General features: G+C 35.4%; 1 protein-coding gene across 34 annotated transcripts in view; it reads left to right on the top strand.

Moving 5' to 3' along the window:
* Positions 1 to 24,000, top strand: part of LOC144974868 (SLIT-ROBO Rho GTPase-activating protein 1-like) — a 231,729-nt gene that overhangs the window by 205,239 nt on the left and 2,490 nt on the right. For 8 of the 34 annotated variants that reach the window (XM_078918277.1, XM_078918281.1, XM_078918260.1 and 5 more), the window contains 17 exons: positions 5,172 to 5,358; positions 6,269 to 6,434; positions 7,025 to 7,087; positions 7,717 to 7,872; positions 8,824 to 8,952; positions 9,362 to 9,583; positions 10,611 to 10,712; positions 11,714 to 11,881; positions 12,583 to 12,689; positions 12,994 to 13,108; positions 13,420 to 13,480; positions 14,576 to 14,653; positions 15,317 to 15,445; positions 16,981 to 17,086; positions 18,046 to 18,255; positions 19,389 to 19,459; positions 23,631 to 23,811. In XM_078918277.1, the coding sequence (XP_078774403.1) occupies positions 5,172 to 5,358; positions 6,269 to 6,434; positions 7,025 to 7,087; positions 7,717 to 7,872; positions 8,824 to 8,952; positions 9,362 to 9,583; positions 10,611 to 10,712; positions 11,714 to 11,881; positions 12,583 to 12,689; positions 12,994 to 13,108; positions 13,420 to 13,480; positions 14,576 to 14,653; positions 15,317 to 15,445; positions 16,981 to 17,086; positions 18,046 to 18,255; positions 19,389 to 19,459; positions 23,631 to 23,811 (2,251 nt within the window). Of the gene's footprint in view, positions 1 to 3,473; positions 4,139 to 5,171; positions 5,359 to 6,268; positions 6,435 to 7,024; positions 7,088 to 7,716; positions 7,873 to 8,823; positions 8,953 to 9,361; positions 9,584 to 10,610; positions 10,713 to 11,713; positions 11,882 to 12,582; positions 12,690 to 12,993; positions 13,109 to 13,419; positions 13,481 to 14,575; positions 14,654 to 15,316; positions 15,452 to 16,980; positions 17,087 to 18,045; positions 18,256 to 19,388; positions 19,460 to 20,521; positions 20,534 to 23,630; positions 23,812 to 24,000 lie in introns of all 34 variants that reach the window. The other 26 variants (XM_078918274.1, XM_078918279.1, XM_078918257.1 and 23 more) reach the window with 10 other exon arrangements.

Here is a 24,000-nt window from a genome sequence, read left to right as displayed (position 1 = left end):
CTCTCTCTCTCTTTTTTTTTTTTTTCTTTCTCTTTCTCTCTCTCTCTCTCTCTCTCTCTCTCTCTCTCTCTCTCTCTCTCATCTATCTATCTATCTATCTATCTATCTATCTCTCTCTCTATCTATCTATCTATCTATCTATCTATCTATCTATCTATCTATCTATCTCTCTCTCTCTCTCTCTATCTATCTATCTATCTATCTATCTATCTATCTATCTTTCTTTCTATCTTTATTTCTATAACTCTAATCTTTAGAAATTTATGTAGGCGTGTCTTTTTTCTTATAGTCCATGTGCTGATATGACCTTAAAGTGTCGCATGCGCCTATAAACTCCTGAAACAACAAAGTAAATCTAGCATGATGTGATAGTTTGACGTTGTCTATGCTATTTGAAGCCGTACTAGAGTGATAAACTGGCTTCAGTGTTATTTCTTCTCTTACAAGGCATGTAGTCGGGCTGATGTGAAAACCAAATGTTTTGTTATCGATGTTACCTTATAATGAAATGGTAGACGGGGTGATCAAAAATGTTATTTCAGCTGGAGAGGGTTGATAGTTAGGGGGGGGGGGTGTGGCGAAGACGACGGAGAGAGAGAGAGAGAGAGAGAGAGAGAGAGAGAGAGAGAGAGAGAGAGAGAGAGATTCTACCCCGATTATTGATATTACCAACCTTATTACCTACTTACCTAAATGCAAACATTCATAAAAGATCAGGGTTTACCTAGCTTTAGATTTACAGTTCCTTTTGATAGAAAGCGAGTTTATTTCAAAGTGTTTCCTCCGTGTATAACAGTCCCAACGTTCCTTCTGGAAGTGGATGGACATAGGGTACAGAGAAATGCATCATGATTTATGAGTTAAGTGCTGCTAAGCTATCAGGGCCCATGGTTAGATCTACTATTTAAATTTCTCCATGTATCTAATCTTAATTTTTAAAAACATTTTGAGAGTTGTGAACATTTTATTTGGTTTGTTTTGTTTTAAACAAATTCAGCGGTGAAATTACTCCCTGATAAGCCATGTATTAAAACAGCACAGACAAAGCTTTGCCGGCGTTATATCACACGTTAATTGTCGAGATCTTCTAGCATACTGGAACTGTTTTCTTTGATTCTCTGACGATAAACGCCATCCCTAATGGCTTTCTTTTAAAACAGTTGCCAGTTGTATCTATCTTAGTTTCAGATTAGAAACAAAGAATTTGTGCAACGATTTAGGACAAAAGAGGGGGGAAAATGGGGAGGGGGAGGGGGGGGGGTGGTAAGCAATAGTCAATGTCAGGACGGAAATTATTGTAAAAAGTTGATTTTCAAAGATTTTACTTTTTCCATTTTATCCCCATTTTATCATAAATTGTTTTGTATCTTAAATGAAAATTGGCAAAGACCAAACGTGAATTTTTACGATTGTTTTGTCTTACTCTGTCAGTAGCTTTGTTCTCACAAGATATGTCTAATCACTTTAAGCAAGCGTTTGTATCCTCCTTACGTACCTCACCTCCTCATCCTTCAACCTCGACTCCTCTTTTTCTATTCTTTCTTCATATTTATCCTTCCAGACTCTCTCTCTCTCTCTCTCTCTCTCTCTCTCTCTCTCTCTCTCTCTCTCTCTCTCTCTTTCTTTCTTTTTTTCTTTCTCTTTTCTTTCTCTCTCTCTCTTTCTTTCTTTCTTTCTTTCTTTCTTTCTTTCTTTCTTTCTTTCTTTCATTCTTTCTCTCTTTCATTCTTTCTTTCTTTCTTTCGTTCTTTCTTTCTTTCTTTCTTCCTTCCTTCCGTCCTTCCTTCCTTCCTTCCTTCATTTCTTTCTTTCTTTTTTTTTCTTTTTTTTTTCTCCTGTTTCTATTATTTTATTCACGTGCGAACAGAACTCTTTGTTAGGAGTTGCTCTATCAATTATCTCCGTTATCCAAGTTCACAGTTTTTTATTCCATGCAGTTTCCAAACAAATCCCCCTCTAATATTTCACGTTCATTTCTTGCTCACCGACCCCTTCTTTTCACGTGCACAATCTCTCGACTTTACCTTCCTTTGATTTAATGTACACGCATCTAATCTAAGTATCGCGTACGTTTGTCATGTCTATCGTCTTTTATTGCCACCCAGTCCTGCCAACTGCTATGAATAAATCGTTATCCCACGAACATTTCTATTAAATTGAAATTGGCGTTTCTATTAATTAATAAGTGATAAGGACAAGCGAGTCGTGGGTCTGCTGTTGTTTGTTTGTAATCCAGAGACTTTTGGGTTTCTTCTGTAATGCCATGTAGTCGTAAAGGTCTTTTTCAATTGTTCCGCTGTGGTGTAGAGAGTGTTTTCTGTATTGGAGTTTTGGGGTAGAAAGTATTGTCTGAAGGCTTGAAGCTTTCTGAAGTTTAAAAGTAAGTGCCAATTGTCTACTATTAGGGACTTCGATCCTCTACATATTTGCTGCCCCTTTCTGTCATGTTCTAGAATTAGACGACTTGCTTTTACCTAGACCATGACTGGAGTCATTTTCTGTCGGCAGCAGAATAATATGACAGTTTGACGCGTGTGTGACCGGGTGTGAGATGATATTATATTTTTTTTCCTCCTGAATATTATTCAATGTTCAATACGTATGACAGGTTGTGAACTCTAAATCTATTAATTGTTCTGTGTGTTGTGAACATATAATTTTTCCTTGGCTCTAATATGACTCAGAAATGTCCCGTATATTGTTAATATTCTACAATTAATTTCTCCACGGTACAGAATGGTGCAGATCATTTATCTTCTTTTTTAAAGAATAAATAAATAAATAAATAAATAAATAAATAAATAAATAAATAAATAAAAACGTTTACTTGTTACCATCTAGATAGTTTTAGTTTTCAAATTTTATTTTGAATCTGAACTTGGTAGGTCTGATTACCGTGGTAGATGCATTCACTTTACCATGGGAAATGGAACAGCAGGGGTGAATGGAGGAGGGGTTGTGTGTGTGTGTGGGGGGGGGGGGGGGGGGGGCAATGGCAATAAAACATTGATATAGAACACAGATATGAGATTTATAGATACTATATTGTATGTCAGTACTACGTGAGTTTGGTTCCATCTAGTCCTCGTGCTATTACCGTCTGTAATTTGTGTGTATCGATTCCCACCCAAGTCAGAAAGTTTTTCTATCATTTCTTTACTCCTTGCTTAAATTTTCACTTGCTGGGTTGGCGAATTGTTTGTGTCGTATATTATATTTTTGAATTTGTTAGTACCAGGATTCTTAATTATTTTTTTTTCTTCTCTTATTTGTCTTTATTTATTTCTTTCTCTTTCTTTTAAATGGGAGGGATAATGCTCAAAACTTTTTATTTCATGAAGATGATTTGAATCGGTTGTTGAATAAGGTTAAGGAAGTTTGCTTCATTGATATGAAAAATATTTTGAGCGATGTATTACTCTTTAATGTGGCTATTATTATTATTTCGTTCCAAATGGTGCATACACAAATAGATACACATGTGAATCTATTGGATTTTATTTTATTTTTTTTTCAATAATTTAAAACAATGTGTAAACATTTAAAATAGATTACCTACCAAATATGACACTCGGGATCTTTGAAACGGAGTTTTACTTGCTTTAAAACGAACTTGTGAAACATTTCATGGATTAACGTCATTAGGCATTTGTGATTACCGGCAAGGATCAACGCTACTTGTAAAAGTATAACGGAAACAGTCTTATTTACTTGAGCATGTTGCTGTTTGATATCCGCTAATGGAATTAAGTACCCCAGAATTCACGAGGAAGGATTTTGACGTAAGCAGCCATTATGGTGCCGTGGTGATGAACTGTGTGGTGTAACCTGTAGCTGTATTTGCCTGACGCGCCAGGAGCAATAACAGCAGCAGCAGCAGCAGCAGCAACAGCCATGAGTACAGCAGTGGTAGAAGCAGACCCTGTCAGCACCACTAGTAGTGTTGGAGTGTCCATCGTGTCCTCCCCTCTGTCACCTGTAGAGGTGGGCGGCCCGATCCCAGAGCATCATGGCAGTTCTTTGTCCATGTCATCCTCGTCATCAGGCAAACAGTCTCGTTCTGGTTTCTTTTCGCCAACTGTCAGAAGACAGTCGAGGGGCTACAGGGACGGCGTAGGAACTAAGCTGTCTATTATAGGTACGGTAATGCAGTGGAGTTGATTAGGATTTCATCATGTTGCACTGTCATTTTGGCTTGCAATCAATTTGGAGAATGAGATCTAGTTATTCATTTATTTGTGTATTTATGTTTCAGTGTGAACTAACAAACGAGATTAACACTATCAAGTTATCCTGGTCATGATGATTGATAACAATCATTATTATCACATCATTGATATGTATTATAATCATCATCATAGTCCTGTATGGACCACTGATGGGTCTCGTATCCATAGTCAAAGAAAGGAAAGGGAGAGAGAGAGAGAGAGAGAGAGAGAGAGAGAGAGAGAGAGAGAGAGAGAGAGAGAGTCCATTGTACTTTATTATTACTCCGTTTATTTCCACCCCGATGTTGTGTTCGTGAGGGGGTGTGGGGGGGGGGGGGAGCAGGTAGTTCGAAAGGAACGAAGAAAACATCGTTTTAAAGGTTCAAACTGTTTTTTAAAGCTCACGACAATAACGGCACACAAACAAAAAATGACTTTCACAATAGAATGATGTTGATATGGCTGAGCATTTTCTAACAAATGAGTCCCAGTCCAAGTCAAGCATGTTCATTAACTGGATGATATGTATCGGAGGCAAAACTTTCGCCAGTCCCAACGTTGTGGTGTGTCTTTGGATAATGCACTTGACTCACATTACCACATTCGCCACCTATGTAAATGAGTAAGTTGCCTTTAGACAGTGACGGATACTTATTATAAGAATGCTTGAACTCGCATGCGTTTTTTTTTAACCTTTATTATATGACACTGAAATTTATTTCCACGAAACGTCATTTGGGAAATAGATAATAAGCTTTGCAAAGCACGATGAGCTTGATGAATTCTCCAAATGGTGCCATGCGAATGTTCATACTTGTTCACTTTACAGGCTGCGCTGCGGTTGGTGCCTTGATCATCTCAGACAAACCACAAAGACAAATTATACCACTTGGGATGAATAACGTATGGGATTTCTTCTATTTATTTATGTTTAATTTATTTTCCCTCTTGTGTCTTCACCAGATATCCGACAACAGTTGAAGGACCAGCTAGTATGTCTAGACACAAAGGTGGACACAGAAGTAGCCATTGTCTCCGAGCTACAGGAGTTCTTCAAGAGGAGGTCGGAAGTGGAGCTGGAGTATGCACGCAGTCTGGACAAATTGGTCAAACAGATGATACAACGGCACAAAGAGGTCAAACAGCATAGGTGGGTGTTATTCTTTTTCTTTACTTTCTCTGTTAGTGAATGTGGTTATAGTGATAATGCATTCAGATCACACACAGAACTTGAACGGACAAGAGTTTGACCCCGTGTGTCGGGTTGGGATTTTTTAAAATCACAGAGCTGCCAACTCCCCCCCTTTTTTTTTTTTTTGGGGGGGGGGGGGTGTCTTTGTGTTTAAATACTGATGATAGGTCTATGCAGCTGGGTTTCTTTAGATATAGAAAAATGTAAGGAACTGGATGTTGTTGACTCATTACATTGCGATGTTAATTTGGCAATCATTGACATCTATTTCGGCAAAGGGACTTACTTTTTTAAACTGACTCTCAACTAATTGATAGAGAACAATATGCGTGTTCAATAGTAATATTTACAAACTTGCCAATAACTATTAGAAAAATGTAGAAATATGAACGTATTGCTTCAGCTAGACAATTACATAAGCTTCTTTATCTCATTAAAAAAATTGAGAAGGAAAATGTTGTGCCGGAGCATGTATTATCAATACTTTAGATTGTTATTGATCCTTGTTGAAGAAAAAAAACAAACTTTTGTTTGTCCATGACAACAGTAATGTCATATTTTCATGATTTCACTACGCACGTTCATTGCTCCAAAGCTATACCCCCCCCCCCCCTCTTTGCCCCCGAGGGCCACATGGCACATAATTTTCATTTCATTCAGTACTGATAAGTAGTTTTACCATTTCTGATAGTTCATATATCGTCGAGTGTTCACACCCGAGTTAATTTCTATAATCACTTCGAATTTGGTGAAAACAACGAGCATTGTCTGTCAAGGGATAAAAATAAACATCACATGATCGCCTTTCCAAATGATCTCCTCAATTTGATTTACATTAGCTTTTCTATCTGCCTGTTCCTTTCCCTAGACAAGAACAGTGGGCTACTGTCTCGACCTACAATTGCTGGAAACTTCTTCTGGGGATTACCCGGCAACAGTCCCAGGCCCACACCACCATTAGTGAGATATACAACAATCAGATGGTGTCCAGACTGGCAGAGGTCATCGACAACTCTCAAAGGATATCTAGAAAGGTGAGCACAAGTCACTGTTTCTTCTTAATAATATGCCATTTATATCTTGGTAATTTGGTACCAGGAAGGAAATTTGGTCTCAGGAAGGTAATTTGTTCCCATTAATATAATTTGTTCCCATTAATATAATTTGTCTCCAGGATGGATGGCTACTTTGCAATATCAGTTTGATCTGAATTCCTTGATATGATATGATATATGTGAAAACAAAAATTACACCCTTCCGCACAGCATCATTAGATGTCGTCACCTAGGCATTACACGAAGGAATAGAGATAATCCATCAAACAAAGATCTCCCATAGGAATCACCCATGTTGTCCAAAGTGAGGAGATTGGGGGTTAATAATCTTGCCCAAGGAAAAAAATGAAAGTGCCTGAAGCGGGGCTCGAACCCAGTACTTTCCAGATCACAGTGCAATGCTTAAGTCATTTGCCCCCCCCCCCCCCCCGTCCTCTTTTATTATATAATATATTATAATATAATAAAACATAATAAAATATAAGAATGATATAGTATGATAATATACCATACATGCCCAAAATCATTTACACTACATATCTTGTAATTTTATCCTTGTCTATTTCCAGTGTCGGGATATCGGTGCCGAGTCTCATGAAGACATAATGAAGATACTCAATGAATTACAAAGTGTAAGTAAACCACAACCAACTATTTTTAATAATTTACTCTCCCCCCCCCCCCCCAAAAGGGGGGGGAGAGAGGAGAGAGAGAGAGAGAGAGAGAGAGAGAGAGGAAGAGAGAGAGAAGAAGAGAGGGAGGAGAGAGAGAGAGGAGAGGAGGAGAGGAGGAGAGAGAGAGAGAGTATATTTTTTCTCCTAAACTAGATAAAGCATAACCGTTTTCAAAGGGAATATATAATTTATGAAAAATAATATGTGAATTTAGAAGAAAAAAGATTGACATTAATATTTGAAAGCTATGTATAATAACCACACATCTTTCTTTTGTGTTAGCTTTCCTTCATATTGGCTCACAACACACAGGATTTTTCCCACAATGATTAGTTTTCGGATTGCTTATTTGAATAGTCTTTTTTTTCTTCTAATAATATAGTAATGCATGATCTCCCCTTTAATTTTAAGACGAGAAGATAGAGAGATTTGTTTGAATTTGAATGCTATTAATATGCTGTTTTGATTGACATTATTTGACACTTGAACACTGTGTAATGAATGGTGTGTCACATGTTAAATGGTGACGCAGTGTATATTGAACATGATGATTTCAATAACGATAATGTCTCCTGTACTACCTCCAGGCCATGAAAACCTACCACATTTACCAGAGTGAGAGCAAACAAGCTGAGATGAAACTCCGTAATGTAGAGTCCCAGAAGCAGAAAGTAGAACAGCAGTTATCTGGAAAAAATACAACTAGCCGTAAACTGAAAGGGTTGGAGAGACAGGCGGATAAGGTGAGGAGTTTTTGCTTTTGGGGACAATATCATTGGAAAATGTCGCTATGTGGTCTAGTGGTATGACACTCGCTTTTGGATCGGAAGGTCCTGGGTTCGAGCCTCGCTCGGAGCATAGTTGAGTCCTTGGAAAAGGTTCTTTATTCACATTCTCTTACCATACTTAGGTGTAAAATGAGTACCTGGCCGTTAACAGTGTTGTCTCTGTCCGAAAAAAAAATGTAATATCGCCTAACAGGTGTCATGTCTTGTTCTAAATGTTACGTGTTGCTGTTGGTCAGGGACCCTTTGTAAAGTGCTTTGAGCATGTTTAGTGGATATTGCACTATATATTAAAGCTCACATTTTTTATCATTGGAAAATCCTGTCATTAAACAATCAGCACGAGAATCACAGAGCTGTTAACTTCTCCTTTTCTCCCTAGTATTATCCATGTTTTTTTCCCCTCATTTTTATTCGATCATTCTGTGCTGTGTACACATGTAAAATGATTTATATGGTTGAGTCGTGAGTCAACGAATCTAGTTTAAAAAAAAAAAAATTTCTTTATTTGTACAGAGATAAAGTGAGTATCTAAATGTGACTCATATATAAGGGAACAACACAACCTTATATATGAGTCACATTTACTCGATTTATCTTTCTCTCCATTTTGTTGGCTCACTTAGGCACCTCTAGTTTTTATTCGTACACTTTAGGGACTGATTCCACAATCCGGATGTGTCTGTAATCCGGACCGAATGCTGGGAAAGGAGGTGTTTGGATTAGAGAGAAGTGACTGTATTTTGTTTTAAAGATTTGAATTTGTAAAAACTAAAATAGCTAATTTGCTGCATTCAACTAACTAACATGCAGCAGAAGGTCAGTTTGAGAAAAGCATACTCCAACATGTAAAAGTGCATTGTGCAAGTTTTCATTATAGATTCTATTATTTTTTCTTTCCTTGATCAGAAACAACAAAAGTACCACGACAACAAAGTGAAAGCACTGAAGGCCCGCAATGACTATTTGTTGTGCATAGAGGCTGCCAATGCTGCTATTGGAAAGTACTTCTCTGATGATATATCAGACCTCATGGATGTAAGAGCTCTATCTATCTATCTATCTATCTATCTATCTATCTCTCTATCTATCTATCTATCTATCTATCTATCTATCTATCTATCTATCTATCTCCATCCTTCTTCTGGATCATTTTATTAAATAAGATACAATCCTTCAGAGCCATTAACCGTATAGACTGAGTTATCCTAGTTACTATAGCATTAAATGGCCAGTAACAATTACTTGCTACCCGTTGGATAAGAGGATTATCTATCTCAAAATGCTTTTCATCAGATCTGACAGACCTAGCTACCCAATCACAGCTGCGTGGGGATTGGAAGAGGGAAAAAAATTCTGCCTGACTGGCAAGTGCTCTACCAACTGAGCTACCAATAGCTATCAGATTTTTTTACAATATAATTTGATCTTATTTTCTTTGCTTCAGTGTATGGACTTTGGTTACCACAACTCAGTGGGACGAGCCATGATGATGTTCCTGGGCATTCAGGAATACCAGAAGATGAAGCATGGTAACTTTGTAGACTCCCTCAACAAATGCATCACAGATCTAGACTCCAAGGCAGACAAACAGAAGTTCATGGAGCTCAACAACATTTACTTTATGTTGCCCAAGAAGTTTGAATTCCAGCCATTCAAAGGAGATGAGGTAAAGAAATTTGATTATGAGATTGTGTAAAATTCTGGGTGGCAAAACGACAGTAAATGATTTGATCAACATGCAAATATGAGTGGCTTCTTAAGGGAAAGAGATGATCACTTTTCCTGCTGGCAAAGAAGACTGACTTGACTTCAAGCTGTTTGCTGGCACAGTCAACCGACTTTGCAGCCTCAGCAGCCTTCATGATTTATGTGAAGAAGACTACAACAAAAGTATTCTATCAAATAGTTGTTTCAGTAATGAGATTCAGATTATTTTATTTGGATGTATGGAACAATACGAAAAATACAATAACAATTACTTTTTTCCCTTCGAGATAGAATATTTCTGCCAAATCAAAATATGTTTAAACTACCTAATCAATACATTGTGGATCAGGAAATGTCTGCTGTAATGCAGAGATAAATTTTTTGTTTGTTGGTAATTTGATTTTGAATTAATAGTATAGGAATCAAAAGGGATTCTATCATTGGATTGGCTTATTTTGGAAATGGTCAAGATTTGATATGTGACTGTTTTGAAACTTTTCAATATGGATCGATAGGTTGAACTCTATTCTTTTTTTATTTTCCTTGAATTAGACGTTTTATGAATTATTTTATTTTCAACCCATTCACCTTGTGATTCAATATATAGAATTTCTTACAATTGCATTGATGGCCAAACGATTTGGTTTGATTGTCTTGTAATAATGTCAAATATTTTGGAAATTGATTATTAACTGGATGGGTGATAATGATGACTAAGGCACTTAACATACACTACCTCAATCATCTCAGGTATAAATGGTTACTCGCATGGATTGCGATTGCAAGAGTGCTTTAATGCAAATAAAGTGACTAACAAGGGACTGGTGCTTAATGAAATGGGAATTGGATTTCGTATTGCATGCTTGGTAAATAAATGTAGTTGTTATGAAGTACAATATTGATCATGTACAAATGTGGAATATAAATGAGCATATTTATTGGTTTAAATAAAGAAAGCTTTGATTTATTCCATTGTTCTATGACAGGTGAACCAAATCAGTGCCCAGAAGGAAGTCCAAGAAGATTTACTCCAGAGGTTTACAACAATTGAAGACAGATTGAATAGTCTGAATGTGGAGAACGATGAGGTGGGTAGGGAGAAAATATTAATCCTTCAATAGATTTACAACTGAAAGGATCAAAAGATATAGCCTACAAAAACTTTTAAATGATTGAAGACGGATTGAATAGTCTGAATATAGGAAATGACGAGGTAGGTAGGGAAATAAAGATTTAACATTTAAGGATCTTAGACTTGGAGAAATTTTCATTAATTGAAGTCAGATTGAATATTTCGAATGTGGTAGAAAGGTTAAGTTTACAACAGCTTTTCAATGATAGAAGGTAGATTGATTAGATTGGTGGATATTCTGAGTGTTTAAAATGATGCGGTACTACATAGAGATGAAATATTGAACCCTTAAGAGTTTTCACCAATCATTGTTTTTTTGTGTTTTGAAAACTACTCGTAGCATAATTTTATAATAAACTATAGACAGCAACACCATTAAAATGAAAAGAAATATTTTATTACATTGTCTTAAGCTTTATGTCATTTCTCGATCTTACTTATGATAATCTTGAATTATACAAACAATAATATAAAATTTTCTTTTTGCAAGAAATTTGAAATAAAAAAGTTGTTTTTTTTTTGGTTGTTATTGGGTTTTTTAAAAAAATACAATGTGAAGGATATCGATGACCTCGGTCGCAAACATTCAACATGGGGAATCCCAACCCTTCCAGCGATGTAGTAGATTTTTAAAACTACTTGATATTACTGTCCTCGACCAGAATGGATTTTGTCACATGTCAAATTAAAGCACTTTCATTGGATAGTTTTCCTCAATATCAGTAGACATGATGTGTCATTGGTTGAACTTTGATCCTGGCCTGAAAACTGCATATTGTTATGCTTAAATAGTTTGTGATTGAGTACATCATTGTGCTGCTTGGAAATAAAATAGGAACTCATCTGTAAAGTGTTGCTACTGAATAGCAGATCAATAACTTTAGGCTTTGGATCTTAATTTTATTTTCCTTCTATTTATTTTCCTCCTATTTATTTTCCTCCTGATCCACTTAACAGATCTGGAAGACCTTAGAGACCACAGAGAAGATGCTTGTTGACACCATCCAAGTTGGGGACTTTGGCGTCACCAAGTACTTTGCAGATGACACAGCACCTCCAAGATCACCCCATGAATTGGCCAAACATCGGGCAGATCGTATGGAGACAGAGTCATACTATCTGGAGGTGAGTTATGGTTTCTGTTTAAAGAAAAAAAAATTGAATGTGAGCAATATCCACTAAATTTGCTCATCACAGTTTACAGGGTTATAAGCCTACAGCAACACTGAAAATATAGGATGATTCAATGTTGGTATCAGTCAGGTTCTCATTTTACACTTGTTTAGAGCCTTTTCCAAGCTTTTGCTCTGCCCTCATTATTGGGATTTGAATCATCAACCGAAGGTTTGAAACTAAGTGTCACTCCACTAGACTTTAATTCCACACAACTATTAGTAATTATTTTATCTATTATAATTATAAATGCTTTCAACATAATGCTAAAATGACTTCCACCACATCTGTCATCAGTTATAAATTAATTAGAATTGTGCTTCATAAACCGTTTAGGTCAAAATTGGTTGTAAACTTTTAAAATAGAATTTGATAACAGATCCTTTTTGATTAAAGCACAAATTATACTTTATTTTTTCGTGCGCGCGATTGTGTGTGTGTGCCGATATGAGCATTTATTTATTTAAACTTTCACTGATAATGATTCGATTTGGACTTCATTGAAACTTTGAGGCATTGACCGCTTGATGGAAATTACTTACACATGATGAAATTAGGAATAGTCGAGTAAAGAGGAAAATCATCATTTACAAACAAAAAAAACCCCAGATTCTTCATGATTTTAAATCGATACACCATTTTCTATTCCTCAGAAATTTAGAGAATACACTCTGAGTTGTAATCGCCTAGCCAGACTGCAATCCAAGCAGTCATCAATTCAGAAAGCTCTCGGAGAACACCAGGACTATGGAGGATCTAAGTAATACGACATCTTTTGTTTGACTTATGAAGTTACAAAAATTGAATTGTTCAGAGACAGATCATATTTTTGATAATTGTAATCATATTACTTATTGGTTTCATTTCAAACTGGTGCTTTACATTCACTCTACTTCAAATTATGTTAATATGTGAGTTTTAAATTTAAATTTTTTACATGCTAGATTTAACTCAATCTCAAATCTGTTAACTCTGTTCTACATATATTCTATTTTTGTTTATTAATTTTAAATTTTAAAAACGATTTATTTATATATTAAAAGTTTTGTTGTTTTTTTTTACAGTCGGCCACCTGCCCTACCTCCTAAGCCTGAGAAGAATAAAAAGAGAAGGATAGGCCACACCCCTCGTGTTGGTCAGCCACGTCTTTTTGGGGGGAGCTTAGAGGAATACATTGAGGTAATTATTGCACCAGGATGTCCAGTCTAGACAATGTTTACAGGTTATCTGTGGAAAAACAACATAATTAAAAAATACAGATCTTCACCTAAGGAGAAAATGTGGAGGAAAGTTAAAATAAATTTTTTTTAAAAACCCAGGAAATTGTGATTCACAAGAAATTCAGTCTTGCCGGTGAAGGATTAAGATAATTATCCAGAAGATGATTTAAACATTTAATTCATGATTTGGTTAAATTTTATCATCCAAATTCTCTTTTGTTTACTACCAATTTTAACTTTCATATACCTTTGTCTTCCATACACCACTAGGCTACTGGCCAGGAGATCCCTGTCGTCATTAAGAGCTGTATACGTATCATCAATCTCTATGGTGAGTTCTTGTCTGTGTCTTGTGTGTGTGTGTATATGCAGTTATGTGTGTGTATATATGTGCCATATGTGTGTTCAGAAAAATAACAAGGATGAAATATGTACTTAAAAGATTGAGGGGAAGGCTCTCATGCTAAACTAAGGTCTAAAAAGATTTGGATTTTATAGTGCGAGACAAAGTAGATTGGGATGTTTTTGTTATTTTTTTTCATTTTTGAAAACGATTTTCTCATCAAGACAAGTGTCACCACCACCACCACCATGTGAGAAAGCCCAGTATAGTCTGTATAAATAGAATCGGTCAACATTTAACGATTTTAAACTTGTCAAAGTATAAATGGTATCAATAAAAGGAGATGACTCTGCAATCAATCTTACCACTACAAATAACACACTGGACACAAGCAATGCGATAGTCTTCTCTTTGAGCAGCATTCTCTTTGAGTAATCAACACAGGAATATTCACTCTAGCTCCAAGTCAGGAGCATGTGAGTGGTATTCTCAAAATCTAGGAATAAAGATCGTGTATGTGAGGAGGGACACATGATTCAAGATCAGCCACATACGAAATGACATGTAGACACATGGTAACAAAAAGGACAAGATTTCATTTGATGTCACACTGCTGTTAATTGTTGTATTTGCCAGCCAGAAAGCTGCTCATTTCTATCGGATTAGAGGAGACTAACAATACACAAATGTTAACCTGTTTGTTACAACTCTTGTTATTGTTTTGCCAGATAGAGCTAATAAACTGAATTTATAGTTTTAGTTTTAAAGTCGATGTAATGCATTTATTTGAAAGAGTGAATTTGTTTTCATAGGGTTCGAACAACCGAAATTTTGTAATTTTTATCATTTTTGCTTTAAATTCATCTCATTTTTCTCATCTTCCAACCTAATACTTGGGTCACATTTTACTATATGCTGTTGTTACTATTGGAATATTTTGTGTGATATTGAATATTTCAGGTAATAAATTAAGCTTAGCTAACATGATGCAGCAAAATTGGTAAATAGATTTTGTTGAATCAAGTTTAAAGCTTGTTACATCATCGGTGAGATAGCATTACTTTCTTCCTCTTGTTTTTTCAGGTCTCCACCATCAGGGCATGTTCAGGGTGCCTGGAGCTCAAGTTGTTATCAATCAATTCAAATCGACTTTTGAGTCAGGTAGGCTGAGACAGAAATATCAATGCTACCTCATTTAGTTTTCACTTTATAAGGGTTTCATCCTTGAAATATATAGCTCTCAGTCAGTGAGTACTGAAAGGGTCAGTGAAGGATCAGTGTGTACTCGATGGATTTCATCCATGAAGGATGTTGCTTCAGTCAGTTGGCCAATAAAGAGTTACATGCTTGAAGGATGCAGCCTTCAGTCATTTAGTACTGAACTGGTTTTATCTATGGAGACCAGAGGGTAATGTGGGAAAAATAAACCTGTTTTATTGCACAATTCCCACTGAATGTGCTCAAGGGATTCCAAGCCAACAGTGGTGCTTAACATGAAGGACAAGATATGATGCCTGTGAGGTGATATTACATTTTGTTTTGGACGGACAATGCTTGCCAGGTACTCATTTTACAACTGAGTGCAGTGAGAAAATGTGGATAAAAAAATCTTTTTCAAGAACTCAACCCAGAGCAGGGCACAAACCAGGGACTCACTTGTCTGAAGGCGACCATAAGGCCATCATTATGTAAATAGAATTTTAATCCTAAAAGCAAACATTCTCCAATAATATCTGATATATTGTAGAGACATGTCCAATTCCTCCTCAACAAACATTATCAAAACCTTCCTTCCCCCTTTACCCTACTCACCTCATCTTCCAGGTGAAGACGCCCTATCGGATGTAGAGGATGCCAGTGAAATCAACTCAGTTGCTGGTGTGCTCAAGCTGTACTTCAGGGAGTTGAGAGAACCCTTGTTCCCATTACACCTGTTTGATGCCCTTGTTGAATGTACGAGTAAGTATCAGTGTTGCAATGAAAGGCAATCGTTGTTTAACACTGATGTGTAACCTGACATATAACTTTCACTTATGACATACAATTGTCACTAACACTAACAATGGGGAAGGATAGCTTGGCTTCCGGTAAGGTCTCTTTTCTCATTCATCAACATAATTTTTCCCCATTCTATTTAGCTCTTGTCCTAGAATTAGATCTGGCTGGGATCTTGTGCCAGGAGGGAGGTAGTCATGTACGTGTTGTGTTGGGTTTTTTTTTTTTGGTTTTTATAAATTTTTGATGGGGCGGGGGGGGGGGGGGTCTTTTCTAATTTATATGAAAGGTTAACATTTCTTTTGTGTAAGATTTCTTTGGAAACCATTCAGCTGTTTCCTTTTGTCATCTCTTTTCTGTAGCAGTCCATGTGCAGTATTTGTGTAGACTTTGGTCATGATCGGGTCTTGGAGATATGCATAGATTGTTGTTGTGATCTACTTTTATTTTTTTTAATTTTTTTTTTTTTTATTGATTTGTAGATTTTGTCTTAGTTTCTCTAAAGGCCTGTTGTGATTTTATCACTGAATTGAACTGTAAATCTGTCATGTATAATGTATATCAGCTTTCTCTTCTAACCACTGCTATAATTCAAAACTGTTGCAAGCACCATTTAATTTATGAAACTTGACCAAATTAAACAAAGACTAACATTTTAAATTTTGTAACCTAACTGTGATTTTGCTGTGTTTTATATATGTATCGCAGGCTAACTCTAAAATGTACATATTCTCAATGATAATTTTAATATGTATCAAATATAAAACACTTTCGTTCTTAAATATTTTTTCATATAAGTTCATTTTGATTGAATTTTTTTTTCATAATTAAAATAAAGCTGCACTAATTTTCTAATAATTTTAAACACATCTAAACCTGATAACATTTTTGTTGTATTTGATAAAACAGTGGCCACTTCATGTAATTTCACAATTTAAACTCCAAAACTTTAGAGGTTAATGATTGTGTAGATGCACTATCCCACAAAGCATAATAATACTGTAGTTAAGAAATATTGACAACTTTTCGTTGATTCAAATTGGACGAAACGTTTGCTACTATGAAAAAAGTATGGCTTGTTAAGCATCTGATGGGCAGTGAGCATCATAGTAAACATACCAAAAAAAAAAAATAGAAAATCCAAAAAATGAAAGTGATATCATCTTTGTTTCTGATATAAGGGATGTGATGAGATCTTTTTAACCTTTAAGATATTAACTGCTTTTCATTTTGCTTGAACCTGAGATGAATTCTTACCATATTCAGGAAGCAAAAAAAATGATGTTTTGGCTAAATTGAAGCCTGACTTATCTTTGTTACTGCTAACGTTTAGGTCTCCGATTGTTCCCAAATCAATAATGATAATGGTGATGATGATGATGATGATGATGATGTTTCAAAACATTAAAAGAGATATTTTGTTGCTAACTTGGAAATGGTAACTGTAGTATGACTCGTCTTACTTTACCTTTCCATCCTGATCCTTATTCCAGCGGACAAGGAGATGCACAGAAGAGTGGAGAGAATCAAAGAACTGCTGACTGGTATTCCAAGGGCCATCTTTGTTGTCATGAGATACCTCTTTGCCTTCCTCAACCAGTGAGTGTCCTCGACCTCCTCCTTCTCCTTAGCATCCACATACTAATTCTTCTGTTTGTCCTTTTTCTCCTCCTTATTCTTCTCTGTGCACTAAATTTACTCAATTGATGCCATGCGTTTAGTTTTTAAAAACTCGTAACCTCCACCAGTTGGATAAACATACCAACACATAAAACTATGTGTAACCTTAAACGTTTTAGTCTGATTAATACAATTTAGTGAGAACTACTCATAAAAATGGCTGGCTTAAAACAATAACAAAGAGATGAGTGACGTCAATTTCATTCCTTCTATAGTCAGATTTTCTTGTAACCATTTATAGATGCTGTGAGCTTGGCAAAGAACCGCACAACATTGTCATCCTGAAATATAACGGACCAACACACAAAACCATGTGTAACCTTGAAGGTTTATAGTCTGGTTAATACAGTTTAGTGAGAATTACTCATAAAGATGGATGACAAAAAACAATAACACAGACCTGAGATACGTCAACTTTGTTCTATCTATATTATTTGTGGTTTCTAGTTTGACACTCACCTAGACATACACGCACACATAACAAAGTGTTGTCAGGCAGTTCATAGAGCTCTCCAAATGATATGCAGAATACGAAATCTAAATGATGAGCACAATTTGTGGATATTGGCGCTATATCTAATAATAACAATAATGATAAGGATATTGATGTGCATTTTAAAAAAAGATTGTAGTTCTTTTCTGATAATGATTGCTCTACAGTGTACTTTTAAAGATTTCAAAAGTCTTTTCAAACTTGATAGAGCTGCTCGTTTGGTCCATAAATGAAATGCATTGGGGAAGAATGAATTAAAGTAAGATAACTCGAGTTCAGATGACTCGAAAATTGAACTGATTTTTAAATCATTTTTTATCAAGGGAGTTAAGACAAAAGAAATGAAATAATATAATTGAATCATCCTCTTGTCCAATTTCCTTAGTCTGACCGAATACAGCGATGAGAACATGATGGATCCATACAACCTTGCCATCTGCTTTGGCCCCACCCTCCTTCCTATCCCCCCGGACCGAGACCAGGTTACCTTCCAGGCCAGCGTCAATGAAATCATCAAGATCATCATTGTATCACAGGAGGAGATATTCCCAGTCACTGGGGGTGGTGAAATGTATGAGAAGATGATCTTGAACAGGTGAGGATGGTAGATATTATTCTTCAATGCCTCTTTGTTTATATTATTAAAAAATAGAAAAAAAGAAAGAAATAGTAGTCTATTGTTAAGCACCTCTGAGCACAATTTGTGGACATCGGCGCTATTTCAAATAATAATAATAATAATAATGATAATATTGATGTGCATTTAAAAAAAAGATTGTGGTTCTTTTCTGATAATGATCGCTCTACAGTGTACTTTTAAAGATCTCAAAATAAAAGTTTATTTTTTAAATATTTTTTTAGTCATTCTTCAGAGACATAACCTCACTGGAGCTGAAATTTATCCCAGTTTCTGTAATACTAAACATACAATAGCCTTTGCTTGCCACCCCTTGTATAGGATGTTAGTTTATCGCAGGGCACTTTCCTCCAGATCTAACAGACTCAGTTACCCAATCAGTGGTGGATGAACAGAAGGGTCAAATTTTAAATCAAAACCACAACACAATCTGGGATGGAATCTGTACTTGTGGGTTGTACTCTCACATTTGAGCTGTACTGGCCCCTTAGATAAAATGGGATATTCTGATTTGGTTGCTTACAAACAAAATACAGAGAGTAATGAAATCTTATACTTTAAGTGCTTTATCACTGTACTACCCAGCACCAAATACAATTTCTTATTTCTTATCCTTAATGACAGTTTTTTTGTTTTACTTATAGCACTTCGTTGTAAAAAAAATGAATTGTAAAGGTATGTCCTTATCAGTAATCTTTATTTTACATTATTCGGAAAGGGATGGCAGAGAGTTTAATATCTTTTTAAAAAATTGTTTTTGTTTTTAGTGGGTTTTTTTTGTTTTTTTTTGGGTCATACAGCATTTTCATTGTATGGGTGCCCTGATAGCTGAATAGGTGGAGCATTCTCTTCACTAGCTTCGAGATCAGGATTTTTTTCTGACCCCCCTGTCCACCCAGCAGTGACAGAGAAGCTGAGTTCGTTAAACCTCACAGAAAGTACTTTACGACAGAGTAGCAGATTGCACTGTCCCTTTAACGCTTCTGACACCCCAGGATGAAGACGGCTCCATAGGCCTTATGATTCTGAAGGACTGCTCCTTTTTTTCATATTTTCATCGCATAACAATTTTTAACTCTTTCTTTCTCCAGTCGCCATAACAGTATTGAGAACCTTGGTGATGGCGACACCAGTTCAATTTCTAGTGATGAGGAGGAGGAAGGTAAGGCTTATTCTACTCTTGTCAGATTTTCCAGCATTGATTTCGTTTTCTTTCTTTCTTTCTTTCTTTCTTTCTTTCTTTCTTTCTTTCTTTCTTTCTTTCTTTCTTTCTTTCTTTCTTTCTTTCTTTCTTTCTTTCTTTCTTTTCTTTCTTTTCTTTCTTTCTTCTTTATTCCTTTCTTTTTCTTTCTTCTTCTTCTTCTTCTTCTTCTTCTTCTTCTTCTTCTTCTTCTTCTTCTTCTTCTTCTTCTTCTTCTTCTTCTTCTTCTTCTTCTTCTTCTTCTTCTTCTTCTTCTTCTTCTTCTTCTTCTTCTCCCTCTGTCCTTCTTTCTATCATTCTTTCTTTCTTTCTTTATTTATTTCTCTATTTCTCTCCATCTTTCTTTACTATTCAGTGCAACATACATCCATTAAAATACAAAGGAAAAGTTTGTCAAAGAATATATAATACATGAGGACAGCTTTTAGACAAGGGACACAACCCGTGATATCCTGTACCAAGTATATAATGTCATTGTTTGTGCATCCAGATTTCATAGATTTATGACGTCATCCGGCTTTTATATTGGCAAAATATTGAATAATATTCACTGCTTATTCACTAGAGGTGGGAGTAGGGCGAAGAAAGGAGAGGGGATGCTCTCTTTTGTGCAATTGGGTGTTGTTAAACTTAACAAATTAAATAAGACAATGAAGGAAATTGTTTTGGAGTTTTGGAATTCTATTCTTGTTGGTTGACCTTGAATTTGTGGAACATGTGATGCACTGTATTTTTTACTTTCTATATTTTTTATCCATTTTTCTCTTTCTTTTTTTTTCTTCTTTCTTTTTTTTGGTGACCATAGTTGAAAATGTGTCGCTGCCATTGACTTTACATTATTTACTGAATTGTTACTTAAGTGAAATTCAATATTTTGCCTCATCTTTTTCTACTTAAAATATTTATAATGAGTGTCCACCCTCATATCTGAGATGTGGCTTTTAAAGGAAGATAGGAAATATAATATCTTAGGTATAACGTGCAACGTGTAAACCAAAAAATCCCATTTATCATTTCTGACAGAGTCTCTGTATGGTAAGAAACAAACCAATAAATGTTTACATGTTGTCATGAATTGGATTTTAACAAGAACCATTGAAATCTTTGTATTGTTTCCCTTTCTTATAAGTGGCTCACAATTTCATAATGGTATTATGTCATGTTGATTTATAAGTCAAGATGTGACTTTATTGTCAAAAGTATGAAACTTTTGTTAAGTTTATGTGTTTGAATTTAGGACACAATGGATATGGTATCGTTTAGTTACAATCATTGAAATCTCAAATTGGTGATCATTTTAAATTAAATATCATGTTTTTGTATATGGTTGACTTTGACATAATACCATTTTGAGACAATGGGTCACATATCCCATGATCCTTGTCACAATTTTTGATGTTGTTCAATGAGAACTGCTTTGACCTTTCTTTAACCCTCTGGCTTTGACAATGAGATTCTTTTTTTCACTCCTAATTTCTCCTCCTCTAATTTTTTACAAACTGACCAAACTGTTTTCTCTACTAAGAGAGCATTAACCGCATTGTGAACCAGACTTCTAGACAGTCGAGTTTGCCTGTAGACACTTTATTCAAGACTATTTTGCTTGATACATTCTGTTAAGCGTTGACATTTTTAGAAAAATATTTTTAATTAAAAGTAAAATTAAAATTCGTAATGTCAAAAGACAGCAACAGGAATGATGAGTGCAAAATAAATATTTTTCTTCAAAAGGTCATTGACTGCTCTCAGCGGAAGTTTTCTTTCCTCACGACTTTGATCATTTAATTTGTCTTTTTCCTCCTTCACACACAACCGCACCACCTCCTCCTCCTCCTCTTCTTCTTCTGCTTACCTGCTTCTTTTATTATAAATGAGTTGGGGAAGAAAATGACATGATTTGACTAGTCAATTGACATGTCATATCTGTGTTGTGTTTATTAATTAATCCACATTCTTGTCCTGTTGGTCTATTGTCGCGTATTCAACAAGTTCCGACAATTGTTTCACCAGCCATTTACAGGCCTGTATGACTTACTTGACTTTTGAGCCTTTCACATCTCTGTCATCAGACTGGGACGCCTCGGCTGCCTCCACTGGGTCATGCTTTTGGTCTAACAAACATTGTCGATCCATTGTTGATATTGTTAGGCTTATTGTGACAAGAAAATAAATAACTGGGAGAATACTGTGGGTCAATAGAAATTCAGTCTCATTGATTAAGTCAAGGTTGTATGATACGAAAATCTGGTTGTTTTTTGGATTGTTTGGTGTTTGGCATGGTCTAGAAAAAATTTTGATTGGTTGGTTTTTTAAAATTATTATTATAATTTTTTTTTTTTTGGTATTTTTTTATTTGCCAGATTTTAAAATTGTTTTTTGTTTGTTTTGTTTCATTTGTTTCAATATTATTTGTATATTTCGTTTTATTTGTGCTTATTGAATGGTGTGCCCGTTGTGAACAATTTTCAATTTAACGGTAAAAGAAGGACAAGTCTTTTCAAACCCTAATACAAGGAGTATTGCATTTGTAACATTCATTATAAGATATAACCTTTAGATAGTCTGAGGATGAAATTCCACTGCCCCGAGATAGATTTAAAGTAAAATAAGTAGACCAGTCACCAGAGTTTTCACCCACCTAACGGTTTCCTTTTAGAAAAACGTCCAGCTTGAATCTTATGAATATTTGGAACACAACTGAGGTAGATGCACATATTTAAAAGTCACATCTGTTAGTTTCCTTTACATTATTATTATTTAACATTATACGTTACAGTAAGACCAGTGGCCTCTGAGCTAGATTGAGGGTAGTTAGTTATTCATTGCCATTCGGCATTCTGGGTGACCCTTAATCCACTGGTTGCTTAGGTGCAGACCCTTGGGTTTTCTGGACCTACTCTTTTGTCTTCTTTTAGCCTGGATCCATTTTGTGTCATTATAAGACCAGAAAATTATTGGAACACAACTGAAAGTGATACATATTTAATTCTTCGGTGTAACATCCATGGCCTTGTATCATGAAACTGAGAGCGTAGGCCCACTTTAATGAAAATATCAACGGGAGATGTGAGAACTTTGATAAAAGGCATGAAGGCTTGCTGTTTTGTTGGATGTTCATTCTAACCCAAATGTTATCACTGACTGTAGAATGTTTCCCAATATATATATATATATATATATATATATATACATATAGTGATTTGTCAATTTTAGACAGTTACGTCTCTGATTATTACTTGATATTGTGTGATAATGTTGTGTTGTCGATGTCTTTGCTTAGTTGTATGTGTTTTATAGTGAGTGTTTGTGTGTGTGTGTGTGTGTGTATGTGTGTGTGAACACACGCATCGTGTGTGTCATATAAATAATTGAATTGGGATCTTTTGTGAATCAAAAACACAATTTATATTGGACCAAGATAAATTTTTAAAATGTTTCCTAATTTGATACTTTTGATTATTTGATATTATGTTGATGGTAAATGTAATGTTTTATGTGCCATTCAAGCGTTTTTAGTACGAATTCATTTTATATTTTAAATTCTGTTGCTTTGTTATTTTTCCATTCATTTCTTTCAAGGCTATTGACTTATATAATTTTATTGTGATCTCCTATAAAGATTTTAAAACCATTATTATTAATTTATATGAAATAACTTGAACAACGTGTCCAACTCCCCAAAATAAATGTTGAAACCGTAGACAAAAATGATTCAAACTATTCAGCTTACATTTCACATTTCTTTAATATGTACCCAGTGAACATAACACAGAAACGTGAATTGAATAATGTGATGTAGTTCCCTTTTTATTTATCTTATAAAGCCTTACAGATCTGATTACTTCACTGATACTGTGGTCCTTAGTTTAAACTTAAATCAAAGATTTAGGTTGGGAACAAAGAAGGATAAGAAATGATGAATTCTTTGCTGGTGAAATTTTGGTCTAAACTTGAATTTTCACCAAGAAAGCAGAGGCAGTAATGCAATTTTGATTTCATTGGGAACCCGAAGTTGAATCAGTGTTACTGTTATAATTATTATGATAGAAATGGTAGAATTTATTAAAATTATGTAGAGAGAGGGCTTATTTTTTTAAACTGTTAAACTTTTCTCTCTGTCTTTGTCTTACAGACCAGGATGTGATGGAGGCATCAGGCATTTTTGACTTTGATGCCAGGTCAGAACGAGAGTTGTCGTTTAAGAGAGGAGACACGCTGGTGTTGTATAGGCAGGTGTCACATGACTGGTGGGAAGGTTGTTTCCAAGGGAAGGAAGGCCTCATCCCGGACAAGTACATTGTGCTCAAAAACTTGTAAGTATTTTTTTGAAAATTCTATATATAGTCTTTTTTTTTTTAAATCCAAATGAGAACAATTTTTCTGGAGGTAAGAGGAAACGTATATGTTGCAGTAAGACCAGTGGCATCTGAGCTAGATTGAGGGTAGTTAGTTATTCATTGCCATTCGGCATTCGGCATTCTGGGTGACCCTTAATCCACTGG

This window comes from Berghia stephanieae, chromosome 6 (genome assembly GCF_034508935.2).
Source record: "Berghia stephanieae isolate SIO BIC M18660-M18661 chromosome 6, UCSD_Bste_1.3, whole genome shotgun sequence".
NCBI lineage: Eukaryota > Metazoa > Mollusca > Gastropoda > Nudibranchia > Aeolidiidae > Berghia > Berghia stephanieae.
The sequence above is the reverse complement of the archived record's forward strand: the minus strand, read 5'-3'. Positions and strand labels throughout refer to the sequence as shown.